Source organism: Littorina saxatilis, unplaced genomic scaffold (genome assembly GCF_037325665.1).
Source record: "Littorina saxatilis isolate snail1 unplaced genomic scaffold, US_GU_Lsax_2.0 scaffold_1140, whole genome shotgun sequence".
Lineage (NCBI taxonomy): Eukaryota > Metazoa > Mollusca > Gastropoda > Littorinimorpha > Littorinidae > Littorina > Littorina saxatilis.
Window position 1 is genome coordinate 18,635 of NW_027126302.1, and position 19,863 is coordinate 38,497.

General features: G+C 44.8%; 1 protein-coding gene across 1 annotated transcript; it reads right to left on the reverse strand.

Annotated features, from left to right (window-relative positions):
• Nucleotides 1-16,894, reverse strand: LOC138954767 (neural cell adhesion molecule 1-like; the record flags this gene model as incomplete). The annotated part of the gene is given in 4 exon segments (XM_070326537.1): nucleotides 1-1,121; nucleotides 2,235-2,345; nucleotides 6,687-6,854; nucleotides 16,586-16,894. Coding segments are annotated over 4 exon segments (962 nt in total), but the record flags the coding sequence as incomplete, so codon positions are not given.
• Between the last annotated feature and the right edge of the window lie 2,969 nt (nucleotides 16,895-19,863).

Here is a 19,863-nt window from a genome sequence, read left to right on the forward strand (position 1 = left end):
CCCTTTTCTCCAGAACCAACTTTTTCAAACATACTGAACAACAAGATGGCAACACACAGAGCGATCATGACGCGCCACCGGCTGCCACTCGGACATACTGAACAGGACAACATTACCACACTGCAGTTCCATCGAACACGCTGAACAACACGGCTTTGCAAAGACTAACCAATGCCCAACACACTGCAATTCATTTAGTCAAATAAATACTGAACAACATGGCCACACAAAGACCAGTCAGGAAGCTCCAAACATTGCCACTCAGTCAAACATACCGGCTGATCAACTTTGTCACGTAAGACTCATCCGGACAATCTAGTCAACCAAACAGATCAACATGGCCACACACTTTAACGATCAACATACTGAACAACATGACCAAACAGAGGCCAGTCAGGATGCTACAAACACTGACGTTGAATCAAACATACCGGCTGAACAACATGGTCACATAAGACGCATCCGGACACTCTACAATCAAACATACAGAACAAAATGGCCACAAGGAGATCAATCAGGACACCCTATCAGAACCCTCTAGTCAAACAAACTGAACAACATGGCCACATAGAGACCAATCAGAACCCTCCAGTAAAACATACTAAACAACATGGCCACAGAGAGACCAATCAGAACCCTCTAGTCAAACATACTGAACAACATGGCCACAGAGAGACCAATCAGAACCCTCCAGTCAAACATACTAAACAACATGGCCACAGAGAGACCAATCAGAACCCTCTAGTCTTACATACTGAACAAAACGGACACACAGAAACCAATCAGGACGCTCCACAGGCCGGCGTGGGCGTGTCCAAAGGAAGCTCCGCCCACCAGTCCCACGTGGAATTCCTTGACCATTTTGCCTACGGAGTTTTCTGCCACGCACACGTACACGCCCAGGTCGGTCTTGGTGACGTCGATGACTGTGAGAGTCGCGTCCTGGAGTCCGTGGGACTCAGCGAAGAGGTTGCGGGCGGACCTCGGCACGGGCGAGTCGTCATCTCGAAGCCAGTAGACCTCCGGAGGGGGGTAGGCAGCCACCGGACAGACCAGGGACAGCGTGTCGTTGATCAGAGTCTCCACTCGGGTTGTGACCTTTTTCAGGAGGTATGGCTTTGCTGCAAGAAGCAAGGGCTGGTGTTAGTGCGTTTTCTGTGCAAATAATGCAGTTTTATGTCAGAACCCATACCCATACCATACTGGACTGGGTGGCCGAGTGGTAACGCACTTGCGCTCGGAAGCGAGAGGTTGCGAGTTCGACCCTGGGTCAGGGCGTTAGCAATTTTCTCCCCCCTTTCCTAACCTAGGTGGTGGGTTCAAGTGCTAGTCTTTCGGCCGGATGAGACGAAAAACCGAGGTCCCTTCGTGTACACTACATTGGGGTGTGCACGTTAAAGATCCCACGATTGACAAAAGGGTCTTTCCTGGCAAAATTGTATAGGCATAGATAAAAAATGTCCACCAAAATACCCGTGTGACTTGGAATAATAGGCCGTGAAAAGTAGGATATGCGCCGAAATGGCTGCGATCTGCTGTTCGATGTGAATGCGTGATGTATTGTGTAAAAAATTCCATCTCACACGGCATAAATAGATCGATCTCTGCGCCTTGAGTCCGAGTCTGGAGATACGCGCGCGATCATAAGATTTCATATAACATAACCCTTTTCTCCCCCCACCCACCGTGTTAGTTCGTTTTCTGTGCAAATGATAAACTTATTTAGGGCCCATACCCCCCCTCCCCCCCCCTCCCAGCCCCCCTCCCCCCCCCCCCCCACAAGAGAACTTTGTTCAGATTTACGGTTTTTCTGCAAAACGCAATGTTTGTGTTCGTACGTTTTCTGTGCAAAAAACCAAAACGACTGTTGCCAACCCTACCCCCGCCCACATCGCCACCCCTCTCTCTCTCCTCTCTCTTAAAAAGAAAGACAACTTAGTGACTGAAAAGTCTGAATCTGACACTTACAGCTTGTAGCCTTGCTGCACAGTGTAACAAGAGCCTTATCAAGAGCAAGAAAAGCTAGCTTATTGACGAATATGCAATCATACACATGTCAACACTGACCTGTAGTGGGAAGGTTGTGTTTATTCGATGATAAACACGTGACACACACCACATGGGGTGCAGCATGGCCTACAACAGGAAGTCGTGCGCGTGTGAGTGACGTCACGACAATGTCTTATTAGGTGAAACAAAGACAAACAACTATATATCTACACTAATGAACCTACCTGACACAGGGATGTTCTGAACGAAGGCCTGCTCTTTAGGTGTCTTCATCGTCATGTCGTAACCCGCCTCGATCAGAACCGTGCACTTGTACAGTCCGGAGTCCTGGGGTCCTGAAACACACGCAAGAAAGATGACAGTTACAAAGACCAAATGAATAGAAAAGAATAGAATAGAATAGGTTAATATAGAATAGAATGTCAGAGTTCCGAGTGGGTTATAGACATACGAAAATACCCAGCATGCTTCCCCCGAAATCGGCGTGTGCTGCCTGAATGGCGGGGTTAAAACGTTCATACACGTAAAAACCCACTCGTGCAAAAACATGAGTGAACGTGGGAGTTTCAGCCCATGAACGAAGAAGAAGAAGAAGAAGAAGAATATAATTTCTTTCCTACAATACAATAACCTTTGTTTCTTTCATAGACAATTTTGTGTGGTGGCATGGTAAACGATTTTGACGAAACAAGTATCATGCAATAAAATACATAAGATGTTAAAAACGAAAACTGCACACGAGCATACTAAAAGTATACACATATTCAAAGACATAAACGTACACCACAATCACATCCACGCCCGTACACAAATACAGATTGCTTTTATTATCATCATTTGGTTTCTTCCCCCCCCCCCCCCTTCTTCTTTCCACCTCACGTTGTTGTTTTGTTGAACAAAAGAAGAAAAGTAGCCGTCTGCCCTGTCCATGCACAGCAGTCTTCTCCCTTTTGTGCCTTTCTTTTAAATGACCGGGTACGCGCCCTCAGATACTCCCACCCCCCCCCCCCCCAAAAAAAAAAAAAAAAAAAAGTTGACTGACTATCGAGTAACGGTAACCAACCTGCCAGACACTTCACCTTTAAAAGCTTATCCCACCTATCAGAAGTATAATTCCAAGAGAGAGAGAGAGAGAGAGAGAGAGAGAGAGAGAGAGAGAGAGAGAGAGAGAGAGAGAGAGAGAGAGAGAGAGAGAGAGAGAGAGAGACTCAGAGTCTATCTACAGACCCACCGCAGCTATCATTTGTCGGAACTGAGACAGCCATAAATCAGAAACTGGCTGAAAAGCAATCGCATTTTCACATCTTCCGTACTTTATTAATTCCTCTGCGGGATGAAGGGTAAGGGGGGGGGGGGGGGGGGGCGGCAGAGAAGTCGGTTTTCCCTTTCCCCTAGGAATTCGGCTGAAATTGAACGGGGCGCTGACAGATAGGGGAGCCGAAGCCAAACGACGCCATTATGAATGTGACGTGTCTGTAACGTCAAGATTGATTGGTCAAAGAGATGAGAACGCGAAATTGCAGAATTCGTGGCGCCCAGTGGAGCGTAGTGTTACCACCGACGGCCTCACGTCCTTCCGTCAGGGGAAAATGCGACTAGGGGACAAAGAATCAAGAAGGAAATTAATAACAGTGTTTGGACATTGCTATGGATACATATTGTCGTGTGTGTTTTTATCCAAAAAGGGGGCACATTCTGCCTTGAACTTTGTTTCTCGTCATGAACATTTGAACAAATGATTCAGTTCTGTGTTTGGTCAAATAGTTCAATAGACGGGCGCAATAGACGGGCGCAGTCGCAGGGTGGATAAGACATCGGCCTCCTAATCGGAAGATCGCGGCCGCCTGGTGGCGGGGTTAAGGGTGGAGATTTTTCCGATCTCCCAGATCAACTTACGTGCAGACCTGCTAGTGCCTTATCCCCCTTCGTGTGTACACACAAGCGCAAGACCAAGTGCGCACAGAAAAGATCCTGTAATCTATGTCAGAGTTCGGTGGGTTATAGAAACACGAAAATACCCAGCATGCTTCCCCTGAAATCGGGGTATGCTGCCTGAAAGGTGGGGTAAAACGGTCATACACGTACAAATCCACTTGAGCAAAAACATGAGTGAACGTGGGAGTTTCTGTCAATGAACGAAGAAAAAGAAGAAGAAGGAGAAGAAGAAGAAGAAGAAGAAGAAGACGACGACGACGACGAATAACTTGAACTTAATAACGCTTCCTTCACCTCTTACTCAAAATATAACCTGATGCCCTTCCACTGAGCACAGATGCTCAGCTATCCCAATCAAGTAGGCTATGTATACATAATATCAGAAGTTGTGAAAGAATCAATTGAACGTCGGCAGAGATTTTCTTCTGAGATTTGTTAAAAGCAGAGCAAAAGAGAGAGAAAAGTATCCCTTCACAGATAGCCTGTTGGGAGCATTGCGAGGTACCGAGATTTCAAAGCAAATTCCCTTTGTGGGGCTTTAAATTTGTATAAATATGTTGACTTTATTAGGACCCGTCAATCAACAGAATCAATTCCATTGTCATCAAGTCCGTCCGAGTGGCCAGACGCCATCGTGAGATGGGTGGCTCCAGATGGCAGAACAAGACACTGTCATCAAGTCCGTCCGAGTGGCCAGACGCCATCGTGAGATGGGTGGCTCCAGATGGCAGAACAAGACATTGTCATCAAGTCCGTCCGAGTGGCCAGACGCCATCGTGAGATGGGTGGCTCCAGATGGCAGAACAAGACATTGTCATCAAGTCCGTCCGAGTGGCCAGACGCCATCGTGAGATGGGTGGCTCCAGATGGCAGAACAAGACATTGTCATCAAGTCCGTCCGAGTGGCCAGACGCCATCGTGAGATGGGTGGCTCCAGATGGCAGAACAAGACATTGTCATCAAGTCCGTCCGAGTGGCCAGACGCCATCGTGAGATGGGTGGCTCCAGATGGCAGAACAAGACATTGTCATCAAGTCCGTCCGAGTGGCCAGACGCCATCGTGAGATGGGTGGCTCCAGATGGCAGAACAAGACATTGTCATCAAGTCCGTCCGAGTGGCCAGACGCCATCGTGAGATGGGTGGCTCCAGATGGCAGAACAAGACATTGTCATCAAGTCCGTCCGAGTGGCCAGACGCCATCGTGAGATGGGTGGCTCCAGATGGCAGAACAAGACATTGTCATCAAGTCCGTCCGAGTGGCCAGACGCCATCGTGAGATGGGTGGCTCCAGATGGCAGAACAAGACACTGTCTAAAGTTTGTTGTCACAGCAACCACAACTCCATTCGTCTCCTCTGATGGCAGCTTCACGCTTCAGCTGAAATCGCATGCCGAGGCACGTGCATTCTGGTCATGTGATTGATCCCCGCTTTCCTGTTGGCTGATGACCGTGGGTCATGACCCGACCTTGATGTTTGAAACAGTTTAGGAAATGAATTGAGGGCAGAGGCCAAGTGATTGGTCTTACTGCACTGTGGGTCACCTTGTTTCGGGTCTCCCAACAGTTCCCTGCTAAGTCACTTTAAAGAGCCACTGCACCAATCCAGACTCTGTTTTTGCAACCGGGGACCCGGTTAGCTCAAGTGGTAGAACACTGCACTTGTGATCCTAGGGTCGCGGGTTCGAATCCGGGCCGGGACGGACAGTGGGTCAACTTTATGAACAGACCCAGAGACTGTATCCATGTTTCACCCCCGTGTCACCACAGTTGCACGTAAAAGACCTCGGTCATTCTGCCATAAGTGCAGATGGGCAATACCACCTTAAACACGCATACACTTGTGTATTTCATCGAAAGTCGGGGTAAAACCCGGGAACATGCCCCTAATGGCTTTGCTGCGAGGGTGTAAAACTTGAAGTTTTGTCTCTCCAGACTCTGTGTCTGGAACTGAGAAATAATGGTTGTTGGCAATCTCCAATTTAAGTGCGTCTGTAACTGAGAAATAACAACTGTTGCGGTCTTCAGTTTTAGTGTCGCGGTTATTACCTCCTCGACACACTGACTGAATCTAATCTGACGCTTACTTTTCTTTCAATACATGTCATCGTACACTTCCACGGGGATTATTCTAGAATGTAACGTGTGGTGTTCCCATACAGGTAAACAAACCAAAACTACACCTGAAGCTCGAGCAGGGAAATCAGAAGTATTTGACGTGGAAAGAGTGAATGATGCTGCTCTGCGCTTGGGTCAGATTACAATGATCAGCGAACGTAGTGGGATTGGGGGGGGGGGGGGGGGCTGGGGGGGGGGGGGGGGGGAGGGATCTCACTCGTACACTTGAGTCAAAACTGAGGACTTCTCCATACTGAAGAAAGATTCTACAGGCGGGTGAATGCATAGACCTATATACGCCCATCGATAACACAAGGATACGACAGCAGGTAATGATCAACACAAAGACAGATACGGCAATCATTTACACACACACACAAACACTAGCACACACGCACGCACGTACGCACACACATACACAGACACAGACACAGACAGACACAGACACACACACACAGACACACACACACACACACACACACACACACACATACACACACACACACACAGAGTCATATCAACGATAATTATATCCCTCAACTTTCCATCCCCACCACCCGACAACCCCCTCCCCCACCCCCACCTCCTAAAAGTTAACATGCACCCACATAAGGACAAAACGCACGTGAATTCTGAATGACAAGGGTGGTGTTGTTCTCTGTCAGCACACGCCTTTCTGTGGCGCTGCTGATCACGTGGTCGTCATGTGACCAGACGACGCGAGCTGGTTGGTCGGGGGCGCACTTCAGACTGATGTCTTCTCCTTCTGTTATGTTGGGGTGTTCTGTTTGCACTGAAAGCACACGTGGATTACAGGTTACACGACTGTGGCAACATCCAATGTACAAATGTAATGCAGTAGGCTGATTTGTATCATGAAGATAAAACATGTCTGTGGGAGATATATTCAGGCGTTATTATGTCATTTCGTATGTTGGTCACAAACGCTCGTACGTGAATGCCCGCAAGCGCACCCCCTTCCCCACCCCACAAATCCCCCTCCTCCTCTACCTCAGCCCCTCCCCCCCCCCCCCGGCCTCGTTACACATTTGCCAAAGTCATACTTGAAATAACATGCCAGCAAATACAATCAGCTTGAAACATTGACTGAATGTAATGAAAAGCGTCACTATACAGAGAAATAAATACGTCTAAAACTGCTCAACAAACGAGTATCTACTTTGCCTTTTACTCTAGTCCTTGTCTGTCTCGTCCGTGATCCAGGGTTCTTATTTTTGGCCTGATCTCATACATTGTTCAGACACCATTGGCATTTATGGGCTTTCCTGTTGAAGGAGACAAAAAAGAACCAGAGAAATGGGAACTATCATTGAACAGAACGGTCATAATAGCTGTTTTATGCAGCTATGCGGATTGGCCTTTTTTCACCCTTCCCTCATCTCCTTAAGAGGAGCGTTCCAGAGTTCAACGAGAGACGGGTGAGAGTGAGGGAGGAGAAATATCAGCGACCTGAATGACTTGACGCTTTGTGCAATAGGCAAGGATGCTCATATTTTTACCTCAGAGGTCAAACAGTCACAATGCTATACATACAGAGCACTTTTGTTTTTTCAAACACAGACTCGAAAGAGATTATGTCCTGCGGATAAAAGATCTTGAATTCACCGAGAAGCAAGGAATGAGAAATATAAACTCTGCCAAAAAATGATTGCACCTACTTTCGTACCCCAACTAAAACATTCCTTCTCGTGTCATTTCATTCCAACCACATACGCCATTAAATGCCCTTCACTTGGCTATGTGACACACATTTCGGATCAAAGCCGGATTTCTGTTATAGGTGTCACGTGACCGCCGCCCAAGTAAGGGTACGCCCAAAATCGACCTACGAGGAGAACGCCAAATCAATTATCTATCCAGAACAGGTTGTTTTGTTTTGCAATCTTGCATATATCTTGTGTTATGTCATTTCTACTGATGGAAGTGTGGAGCGCATGAGCAGTAGAAAACGATATGTTATTGCGTCCATTTTGTTTTGAGGGGTACCATATGACAAAAAAGTGCAGGATTTCAGCAATGCCTAAAATGGGTGCAATAATGTTTTGGGCAGAGTTTATGATGAACCGAATGACTTCTTTTTTTGGTGAAAGGAGGTATACTTTTGGGAGATCAAAAATACAAGAAAGGTAAGTTCTTGGAACGTTTAATTTTTGACAAAACAAGACATTCAGGAGTACATCGACCCAATGTTCTTTATATTTGACAGACAAACAAATAATTATGAGACAAATGAAACAAACACAAGACTCAGCTTAGTATGCTTTGCATATGATCTCTGGCAAGGAGTCCTATCATCTCATAATAGCAGTCTATTCTATTTGTTTCTTGATTTCAGGGGATCAGTTTAAACAATAGCATTGACACACACAACTATGATATCAGTATAATGAAGCCAAGCTATTCTGTGAGACGACGTTTGTTAATGCACTCGGGCTGGGAACACCGTTTCCAAGGCGATACAGCTTAGGAGCTGAGCACGCAGTAAACCTCTTTTGGCAATATGGTTAAAAGAAACAAAACTGAAGGCGTCAGCACAAACACACACACACACACACGCACGCACGCACTCACGCATGCACGCACTCACTCACGCACGCACACACACACACACACACACACACACCAACGACAGCACACTACCGCTACGCAAATCACACAAAAGGCCAGGTTGTTCCCACAGTGGCGATAAAGTTTCAGATGTGACAGCTCGACGAGTCCCCGGTTACAGTCTACGGCGCGCTAGACCGCTTTGGGAATAGACCCCCTAAACACGACTGTGCCATTAAACAAAATGTACAGTGACGCTAAGTGATTTTTAAGAGACATTTCCCATCGCTACAAAACTGTTAAGTTAAGATACAGTTTCGATCGCTACAAAATCGTTAGTTACGGTTGAAGCCCCACCAGAACCACGCTCTAAATATTCTGACGGACAACATGATGTACATGTAACCGAGTGCCGAAACACTACGATCACCTCGGGAAGCGAAGTGCAATCAAACAGGTTTGAAAATATTAGGGCTAATTTCTTAGCCCTATAAAAACTGTTATGCAAACCCGAAGGTTTCCATGAACATACAGACAATCGGAAACTACCAGACCCCATCACAAACAGATTTCCACAAACCACGGGTGTTGACTTAAAGGCCAACAACTCGGGTGCAGAGTCTGCTGTGAAAGGAGCGGTAGCCTCCCCTGTCACATACAGAACAACAAATTTCACCAAAGACGACGACAACGGCGAGGATTACGCAGAATAACAACAAAGACAATTGGTAACCGTATTTACGAAAGCCCGAGCGATTTTTTTTATTTTTCGCTTGCAATTGTTTATTTGTTTTGTTTTGTTTTAATGTTGCTTTTTATCCTCCGTACATACAAGAACATAAACGTCGACAGAACTCGTACAGAATACAGAATACAGAATATTTTACTGCCCAAGTTTTAAGAATTCGTTTTGACAGATGTGGTTTTGATTCTCTAGCCAAGCACACGGTAATTTCCAAGATATATATGTTAATTGCACAACATCATTCGATTTCAAAAAATAAATTCCTATTAAAATCCATAGAAAATAAAAGCAGTAAGAGCGTCAAAGTCTGCCACTACTTTGTTGCAGTTTATGAATTCTCACGCCAAAGCTTTACCTACATCTTGAATAGGATATAAACCGACTGGAGAATGACTGCGCCCTTTGGACAAAAACAGTGTATACTACTAGTACTATGGTTTATTGGAATACTGTTTTGGCTTGGAGACATTTGGACTAAATGTCCAGTCTTCCGTAGCCTAAGTGGGCCAAAGAAGAGACTTATTTAAGAGAGTTCTGTACCGGACAAGCGTTAAGTTTGTCTATAATTTCCTTTATGCCAAATAAAAATATGTGTTGGTTTAGGGTAACCCGACCGACCCTATTTTTTCCCGCCGACCCTAAAACCTTTTTTTAATTTCTCAACAAAAACTCAAACTTTTGGCACATTTTGCGAACCATACCGAGACTAAGGGAAGTAACTTCCTTTAAAATCGACTAAATTTAAAAAATAAAAGAAAAAGAAAAAACCGGCACGGTTGGCCTAGTGGTAAGGCGTCCGCCCCGTGATCGGGAGGTCGTGGGTTCGAACCCCGGCCAGGTCATACCTAAGACGCCTGGCGTCTGGCATTATGGGGTTAGTGCTAGGACTGGTTGGTCCGGTATCAGAATAATGTGACTGGGTGAGACATGAAGCCTGTGCTGCGACTTCTGTCTTGTGTGTGGCGCACGTTATATGTCAAAGCAGCACCGCCCTGATATGGCCCTTCGTGGTCGGCTGGGCGTTAAGCAAACAAACAAACAAACAAACAAACAAGAAAAAGAAAAAAAAGCCGACCTACCGACCCAATCGTTTTTGGTCACGTTACCCTAAATCAACATACATTTTTTATTTGGCCTTATTTGAAATCTCGTTTTGCAGAGGCATTTCATGCTTATTCAAATGTACAACCTGTCCTGGTCACCACCTCCCGATAACAACCACCAACCAGTCCACCTCAAATGATCACTGACGATTTTTTCCCATTCCATTCACCCATAGACCATTTATCCTGGACCGCCAACTAGCTCTCTCTCCGCTCTTTCTTTCTATTACGAGGTAGCGGCCTCTCGCATTTAGGAACCTACGCTTACATGGCCTTTCAGAAATCAGGGGGATGTCATATCCGGTGTCGATTGTAAACATGGACGAAGTTGCCGAGGTAAGTTCTGAAAATGCTAAAATAAACTCAGCTAAAGTGCATATGGAAAATGTTTTTCGATGAGTTTTGTTAAGTTTAGTTTGGAGTTTTGGAAAATCCAGTTCATTGTCACCTCCCATTGTCACAAATAACTGGAGCGTGCTTTCTTTTCACTCTCTTCGACTCGCTGGCCTTTCAAACCGGACGCTAAGCGCCCCTGAAAGTCGAGCGTCGTAACCTCGAAGGGTCACGTGACGCCGTTGGCGGTCCAGGCTATTTTGGTCTATGATTCACCTTACTTTAGCAACCATCTGTCTATAACGACCATGTCGGTCCCTTTGGTGGTCGCTATAGGCAGGTTCGCCTGAAAATGCGTACGTGTGTTTGTTTCCATTTTGACCAGGTCGTTTCTATTTGCCCTCAAACACTCCTGGAAAATATCGCTTTAAAGGCGGCGGACAACATTAAGGGTCAACCGAATCCCGCACAATTTAAGCCGCGAAGAGGTACCACTCCGCCAGTCAGTCTGACACGGACACAACGCGGCTTAGTCATTTCATTTCATCCCAGCGAGTGTAGGACCACTTCGCTAATGAGACGTCTCCAGGAAGCTTGACTGAATGATGATGGAATGCAGAATAGCTCTTGACATTTCCTTGTTAAAAGCTTTTGTGCTCTCCTTTTTATTTTCACAGCCTGATCAAAGAAACTAAACCAAGTAAAAGGCTTATAATTATACACTTGTGATAAACATGCATGTAAATGAAATATAAAACTGGGAGAAAAATCCTACAAAGTGCACGCACGCACGCACGCACGCTCGCGCGTGCTCGCACACACACATACACACACACGCCCGCACGCACGCACACACACACACACACACACACACACACACACACACGGAACGCCCTGCCAGTCGCCGTAAGTATTTAGAAGAGACGCGCTTAAATCTTCAAGCCTAGTCTGACCACAGGCGGAAGGTATCGTCCACTGGACTACTACTATCACAGAAAGACTACAAGGTACGTCACTCACCTTCGAGTCTTCTGTGTTCTTGGAGTCGCTTCCTGGGGAAAAATATTGTTCAAGACGGTTTGCCTCTTCCTACAGTCTGTGTAAGGTCAAATAAATACAGTTGAATGATTGTTTGAACTGTATGTACCTTTAATTTTCAGCTTCCGTCCGCTGCAGGTTGTTATTAACCATCATTTGGACGAATCTTCGTTTGCGAGCCGCTAACTTCCACTTTGCGTCAAATCATGCATCCGCACCGAATATGCATACCAGCGCTCATTGGTCTAAAACATATGTAAATATTGTGCAGCAAAGGGAAGCTACCCACGGGAGTTTTCACTTTCGGTATTAGTGAAGAACCGTTTGCCACTTCATTCAAAATGAGGAAAACGTTATTTTTTTGGTAAGTACTGAATTTATGAATGAACAAGAAACGAGCGAAAAACTAAATTGTTTCGTTTTATAAAATTAGCTAAAAGTAAACATTATTTTTTTCAAAATTATATGTAGATATAATGTGTTGATGCATGTGGTTTTTTTAATGTTATCGCTGTTACTGTTGTTAGTGTTATTCGCAATCTGCATCATGCATGACACGACTAATGATATCTTTGTCGCTAAAACGGCCATCCATAATCCCAGCGAATTTGTGGTGCCGCTCAGCTGACTGGCTGCAATACCTGTTGTTGCCGTGATGCGGACTGTTTTTCCTGTTTGTTCCAGTTGACATTTTAATTTTTTAACTAAAGTAGACTTTCCTGTGCCGGCTTGACCTAACAAAAAAAATTATGCCCCCCAAGAGCAGCTTGGATAACGTTGGCCTCTGCCATATCGTTGCCACTCTTCGTTGCACGAACGGAACCGATGCAGATGATTTCAGTCGACCAATGAAAATAATCATCGAATATCCTGTTATTAACCAATGAGCGCTGGTATGCATATTCGGTGCGGATGCATGATTTGACGCAAAGTGGAAGTTAGCGGCTCGCAAACGAAGATTCGTCCAAATGATGGTTAATAACAACCTGCAGCGGACGGAAGCTGAAAATTAAAGGTACATACAGTTCAAACAATCATTCAACTGTATTTATTTGACCTTACACAGACTGTAGGAAGAGGCAAACCGTCTTGAACAATATTTTCCCCCAGGAAGCGACTCCAAGAACACAGAAGACTCGAAGGTGAGTGACGCACCTTGCAGTCTTTCTGTGATAGTAGTAGTCCAGTGGACGATACCTTCCGCCTGTGGTCTGACCTACTCTGTGTGTACAAGAGCTCAGCGCTAGTCACATGACACGCTTGTTCTTCTCAGCAGGGTGCGATGTTGTGAAGACCTTCCGACTAGCAATTATTTGTGATACATGTAGTTGCTGGCAAATGTCACCGTGTGTCCTCAACTTCCGTCATTTCCGGTCTGTCAGCAAGACAGGGAGACATAGCACATTCAGACACGAAAATGGCCGTCCGCGATTACTCTCAGAAGTGGGGGCCCCGGTAGCTCAGTTGTAGTTGTGATCGAGAGGTCGCAGGTTCGAATTCGGGCCGGGACCGCCGGACACGGGTCAACTTTATGTGCAGACCCAGAGATTATGTGCAGACCCAGAGACGGAAGCCATGTCCCACCCCCGTGTCACCATAATGGCACGTAAAGGACCTCGGTCATTCTGCCATAAGTGCAGATGGCTGATACCACCTAAACACGCATAGACTTGTGTATCTCATCAAAAGCCTTGACGGCATAAAACTCGAATTATCATATAACCCATATCTTGTGAAATATTTAGCCTGCAGGACAGTAAGCATTCTCTCTTTCTTTTTGTCTCAGAAGAAAAGCGTCGAGCCGTGGCTTTAAAATGGTCATTCTCCATCGTAAAAATCGCAGTAGAGGACTTAAAAGCACACCCCTTCTCGTGGAAACAGTTCAGCTCACCATCTCAGATCTGGTTTAGTTTAGTTTAAACAGTTTTTCATTCAACAATGTGTGGATATAATATACAATAAGCATGTTTAGGATCAACAACAAGCTATATTGGAATATTTGGATTCAGTAATTTCTTAAAAAGCCACTATAGTGACTTTAACGAAATGACTTCATCATAAGACTTTAAAATTGGTAATCTAGTGGCTGCTCCGCCTGGCGTCTGGCATTATGGGGTTAGTGCTAGGACTGGTTGGTCCGGTGTCAGAATAATGTGACTGGGTGAGACATAAAGCCTGTGCTGCGACTTCTGTCTTGTGTGTGGCGCACGTTAAATGTCAAAGCAGCACCGCCCTGATATGGCCCTTCGTGGTCGGCTGGGCGTTAAGCAAACAAACAAACAAAACAAAAAATCAAAAATGTTCAATTGTGCACACAGAGAACACAGGTATGTGACCCAGTGGAGGGGTGGTGTTATTCCATGTAACAGCCCGACCAGATCTGAGGCGGTTAGGCGAACTGCTTACACGAGAAGGAGTACGTGTGCCTTTCATGCATATTGGCTTTTGATGTGAGACTTAGGCCACACAATAAATGAAACTTTGTTTCCGATTGCCAAGGCCAAAAAATGGGGTCGGTATAGGTCTGTTACTTTAAAAAATAAACTGAACTGTTGTTTTTCACTTGAAGTTGTTTTTCATTTACATAGGCGCATGTGATTTTTTAATTGGCCCAAAATCAGGCGAGTTGTGTCCATGGATGTCGAATGAGAGAAACTTTGCTTGAAAAGTCAGGAAAAAAAGAATGTATAACTTTTATTTTTTTCCAGTTTGAGATCAGAAGTTTTGATAGCTGTAAATTAAGCAGAGGACACTTCTAGGGATCTAATACATAATTACATATGAAAACAACGAGAACAAAAATGTGGACAGCAACGTACTTCTCGGGATCTGTTGTCTCGTACCGACTAATAACCATAGATAAAGAGGCCAAGTGTAAAAACTGCATATCAAGGCATTTTAACAGTGCTGTTATAAGCTTTAAAGTTGTGCAACTTTCCTGTAATTTATGGCGTGATCGTCCAAGTACTTTTACAAGAGGTGTAACACATTTGAAGCCTGTAGGAAGGATACCTTGAGCGTTATTAAACTGTAAAAGCAGTCACAAATTCAATTTGTTCAAACCTGATACAATACAATATCTCTGTAATAAGTAACAACATACAGAACTAATAGACTATTAACTTAATAACATATATACAACTTATAGTTTAAGAAACAAATAACATATACTGTAAATCCTGCTATATTAGGCCCCTGCAATGAGAGGACTGCTCCCTTGAAAGTACTCCCCCTTCTACTCTTACTTGACCCAAAAATGCCTGTCATGAGAGGTCACCTGCAATGAAGGAACACTTTTGGCTACTTCCAAGGGTGTCCTTTCGTTGCAGATACGCTGTACAAGTACGTATGCTTGTTTTTAATCCAAATATAACATATGTATATGTTTTTGGAATCAGAAAATGACGAAGAATAAGATAAAATTGTTTTTGGATCGTTTAATAAAAAAATAATTTTAATTACAAGTTTCCGATTTTTAATGACCAAACTCACTCATTAGTTTTTAAGCCACCAAGCGCCTGTCAAATGGTTGTGTGATGTGTCTAGTGTGTTGGCGAAGTGTTTTGTGCTTGTCACCTCTCGCTTTCAGCCCTCACCGCTGGCTAGCACCGTCCTTTTCAGGACAACGCAAAAAGAGAGCAGCTTGCATCAGTCTCTCCTGCCAGTACATAACCTCTCCACAGCAAGCCCTTTGTAGTGCCTCCATCGTGGCGACAGGCGTGAACTGGGTACTGAAAGGCCCCAGGCTGAACTACAAGGACTCGGAGGAGGTTGGCCCCTAGACGTGTGGCATGCAGGCCCACCGGCGTGTGGATACGCCCTGGTGCCCACGAACCAACCCCCAACTATGGGTTAAATAGCCGGGCAGGACAGGCTCGTCAACCCTGGAAGGCAGCTGTCCTAGGAGAAGATCACTCCAAAATTAAAACGAGGGCAGAGGAGGCTCACTATCCCTGCAAGGAAACTCCTCTAGGAGAAGGACCACTCCAAATTTAAACCCACGTAGTCCCCCGAAGACGGAAGACATCGGCCATTAGGCGGGGAGCAGACCGGATGTCTACGCTTACTACGACAAATGATTGTGTCAAATGATTGTAAGCCTCCAAGCTGAAATACAATACCAAAGTCCGGGCTTCGTCGAAGATTACTTGACTAAAATGTCAACCAATTTGATTGAAAAATGAGGGTGTGACAGTGCCGCCTCAACTTTTACAAAAAGCCGGATATGACGTCATCAAAGGTATTAATCGAAAAAATGAAAAAAACGTCCGGGGATATCATACCCAGGAACTCTCATGTCAAATTTCATAAAGATCGGCCCAGTAGTTTAGTCTGAATCGCTCTACACACACAGACAGACAGACAGACAGACAGACAGACAGACAGACAGACAGACAGACAGACACACACACACACACATACACCACGACCCTCGTCTCGATTCCCCCCTCTATGTTAAAACATTTAGTCAAAACTTGACTAAATGTAAAAAGACCCAACAAATACTGTACTCACGTGTAAACGAAGACGAATTCATTGTCTTTGTTCACACGTGCATGAGTACAATATTTTATTATTAATAAAATAACAACATAAAGGACGAACACAAAATCTCACCGTTAAATAAGTGGACAGCTATGAGTAACGTCCTCACGGGAAGCTTACCAATTAGGGACACGTATGTGGTGTTATGCCAGAGAAGCCTGCGAAGTACAAGACAAGAACACAAAATCTCACCGTTGAATAAGTGGACAGCGACGTACTTCTCCACGCGGTCTTCTGTCTCGCACAGTAGCCCCTCCAGGTTGAAGTCCTCAAAGCCGATGGTGTCCTTGGTCAACAGGGAGGAGGTTCGAACCCGTCCGTCCGGTAAAGTTGCGGAGCTGTTCTTGACAGTGAAGCCCCACGCTTTCGGCTCGGCTCCGTTGATGGTCCACGTGACGGTTTTGTCCTTGTCCGACTCCGCTATGCAGGTGGCTGAGAATTTCCTACCCATTTGTATCCACAGAGGGTTATAGTCGGGTTCCAACCGGACGACTGTCTTGTCTGAAAAAAAGGAATACTATTTGAATGTTGGATTTTTGTCCCTTCTGTTTCTGAGGGGAGACAAACTGTTAGGGTTCATCCTGACGGCTTGTCTTGACTGTTACGATTGAAAGAAGGGAATATTTATTAAAATGGTTTTATTTTCCATCTATTTATGAAGTGAGACAACATTTTTGATTTTTCACAGACACAAAAAAATAAAAGAGAATAAAAAAAAATGTTAAATTTGTTCACATGTTTATGAAACGAGACAAAATGTGTCATATTCCTTTATAAAGAATGACAAATGTGTGTGTGTGTGTGTATGCGTGTGTGCGTGTGTGTGTGTGTGTGTGTGTGTGTGTGTGTGTGTGTGTGTGTGTGTGTGTGTGTGTCTGCATGTCTGTCCGCCTGTCTGTCTGTATGAGCGTACGTGTGTGTCTGTGCGTGCATGTGTTTGTTTGTGTATTTGTCATCCGCATTATTTTATTGACATTTTAATATATTTCTATGCACGCATATAGACGTAAGGCAGTTCGCGATAGTGCAAATTTGAAGTTTGTGAGCTACTGGATTTCTTGGATACCATGAATTTATTCTGTAATATTTTCTCTCGATAGATAACAAGACAGAATATTCCTACACCAGTTTGGGATCAGAAGTTGCGTGACTAGGGCTGAAGAGAACGACGCGAAAGTGGGTGCCACCCAAGTGGGTGGGAGCCAGCAGCGGTGTCTGATTGGTTGAATTCACCACAAATCTCCATGTCAACCAATCAGACCCCGCGGCTGGCTCCCAACCCCTTGAGTGCCACCCACTTTCGCTTCGTGCATCTCAGCTCAGGTCATTCCCCATAAGGTGACCGTACCCAGACAAGATAACTGACAAAACGAAAGGAGCAATGCCATAACTTCCCGCTATGCAAATGAGCCTGCTGCTTCGTGTCAGTAGGGGGTGATATAATCGTATATATATACCTTCAGCATATTTCTAGTTCTAGTGCTCCCGCGTCGTATGCAAATTGATTCATAGCCGCTTTTCCCCCTGAGGGTAGAGACGGCCTCTGAGAAGCCATTGTCTCAGGCACGGTCTTTGGTCTGGTCTGGTGTTAGGTGTGATCTAGTGCCCGTGTTGCACCGTCTTGTATAGGACTTGTATGGAAATGAAGTGTATGTGTGTCCACGATAACGCCGTCGCTGCTGTCTTTTTCAGCCAACTCTGGCGACTTCTTTGTATATATATAGGAACCCGATCGTTCCCTCATAAAGTGTGTGTGTGAGTTACGATAACAGCTCCTGTGCTTTTTTTCCAGCCAATAATGGTGACATTGTTGTGTAGCCTTTCACTCTATTTGTCTCAGAGACAAACATGTGCATGACTGGCCTGTCGATAACCTGTCCTCATTCTTTTCGCAGTGGGTATGCAGTTTTTTCCGTTGCATCTTTTGCTTTCTTCTGTTTTGTTACGTGATTCCATCCCTCACATCTGCTAACTCGACAGCAATATATCTCAATTATTCTTTTTCTTCTGCGTTCCCAGCCATGCTAAATTTTCAATTCGGTTTGTTGGGCGAAGTCCACAGTGTATCTAAATTGTTTGCCTAGTTTTTCCAGAAAGTTAGGATAATTAACCTTCCAACCCCGGCCTCTCCACCTTTATCCTGTATAAAAGAGAATTGCAGATATATAATTATGTAGGTTATGTGCTTGCGAGACATCGTTTCCTGTTTCTGTCTTCGGTGTTAGTGTGTGTGTGTGTGTGTGTGTGTGTGTGTGTGTGTGTGTGTGTGTGTGTGTTTGTCTGTCTGTCTGTCTGTCTGCCTGTGGATGTGTGACAGTGTGTGTCTGTGTGTTGAGAGAGAGAGAGAGAGAGAGAGAGAGAGAGAGAGAGAGAGAGAGAGAGAGAGAGAGAGAGAGAGAGAGAGAGATGATGATGATGATGATGATGATGGAACTTTATTTTTCAAGGATAGAGGTTTAAGGCGACGTCTTTTCTAACAACCGGTCCTTATACTTCTAATACAAATGTCTAATAAATGATAAACAAGTAAAGCAACTTGACAAATAAACAAAGTAAACGAACGAACCAGCAAACAATCGACAAGTAAGCAAACAAGCAAATAAACATAAACAACAAAATGACAAAGTGAGCAACATACAAATCGAAAGCGAAACATGCAACATGTTGATTGAGGTTACAGAGAGAGAGAGAGAGAGAGAGAGAGAGAGAGAGAGAGAGAGAGAGAGAGAGAGAGAGAGAGAGAGAGAGAGAGAGGGTGCAGAGAGAGAGAGAGAGAGAGAGAGAGAGAGAGAGAGAAAGAGAGAGAGAGAGAGAGAGAGAGAGACAGACAGACAGACAGACAGACTGAGAGACAGACAGACAGACAGACTGACTGAGAGACAGACAGACAGACAGACGGACAGACATAAGACGCAGCATGTGTGTCTGTCAGTCTGCACGTTTGGATGGAAAGGCGAAAGAGGTCGGAGTGTGTGGGTGTGACAGAGACAGAGAGAGTAGGAGAGTGAGAGAGTTTGTTTTTTCGTGCGTGAGTAGGTGGGTGCTTGCTCTCTCTCTCTCTCTCTCTCTCTCTCTCTCTCTCTCTCTCCCCTTCCCCCATCCGCTCGATCCCTCTTCCTATTTAATTTTCAAAAAAAGAGGATTGAAAGGATTTTGCGTGAGGCATGGGTGGCTAATCAACGCAGAGCTCTCCAATTGAATCCCATCCCCACTTTGCCAGTGCCATTTTCAATTTGCGTGACATCAATATCAATTGGTCAAAGGCGAGACTCTTCTTTCCCGTACGTCTCTTTGCTCCAGGGTGTTTGACCGTCATTTACTGTTATTTTATTTTATTTTAGTGCCTTTATCCTTATATGGTTTTTCTTTCTTCTGTTTCTTGTGTCACTCTAAAAAGATTGTTTATTATCATTTTATGGTATTATTTGTTCATGTTTAAACAAAAAAAAGTTTCTTCCTTTTCTTTTTTT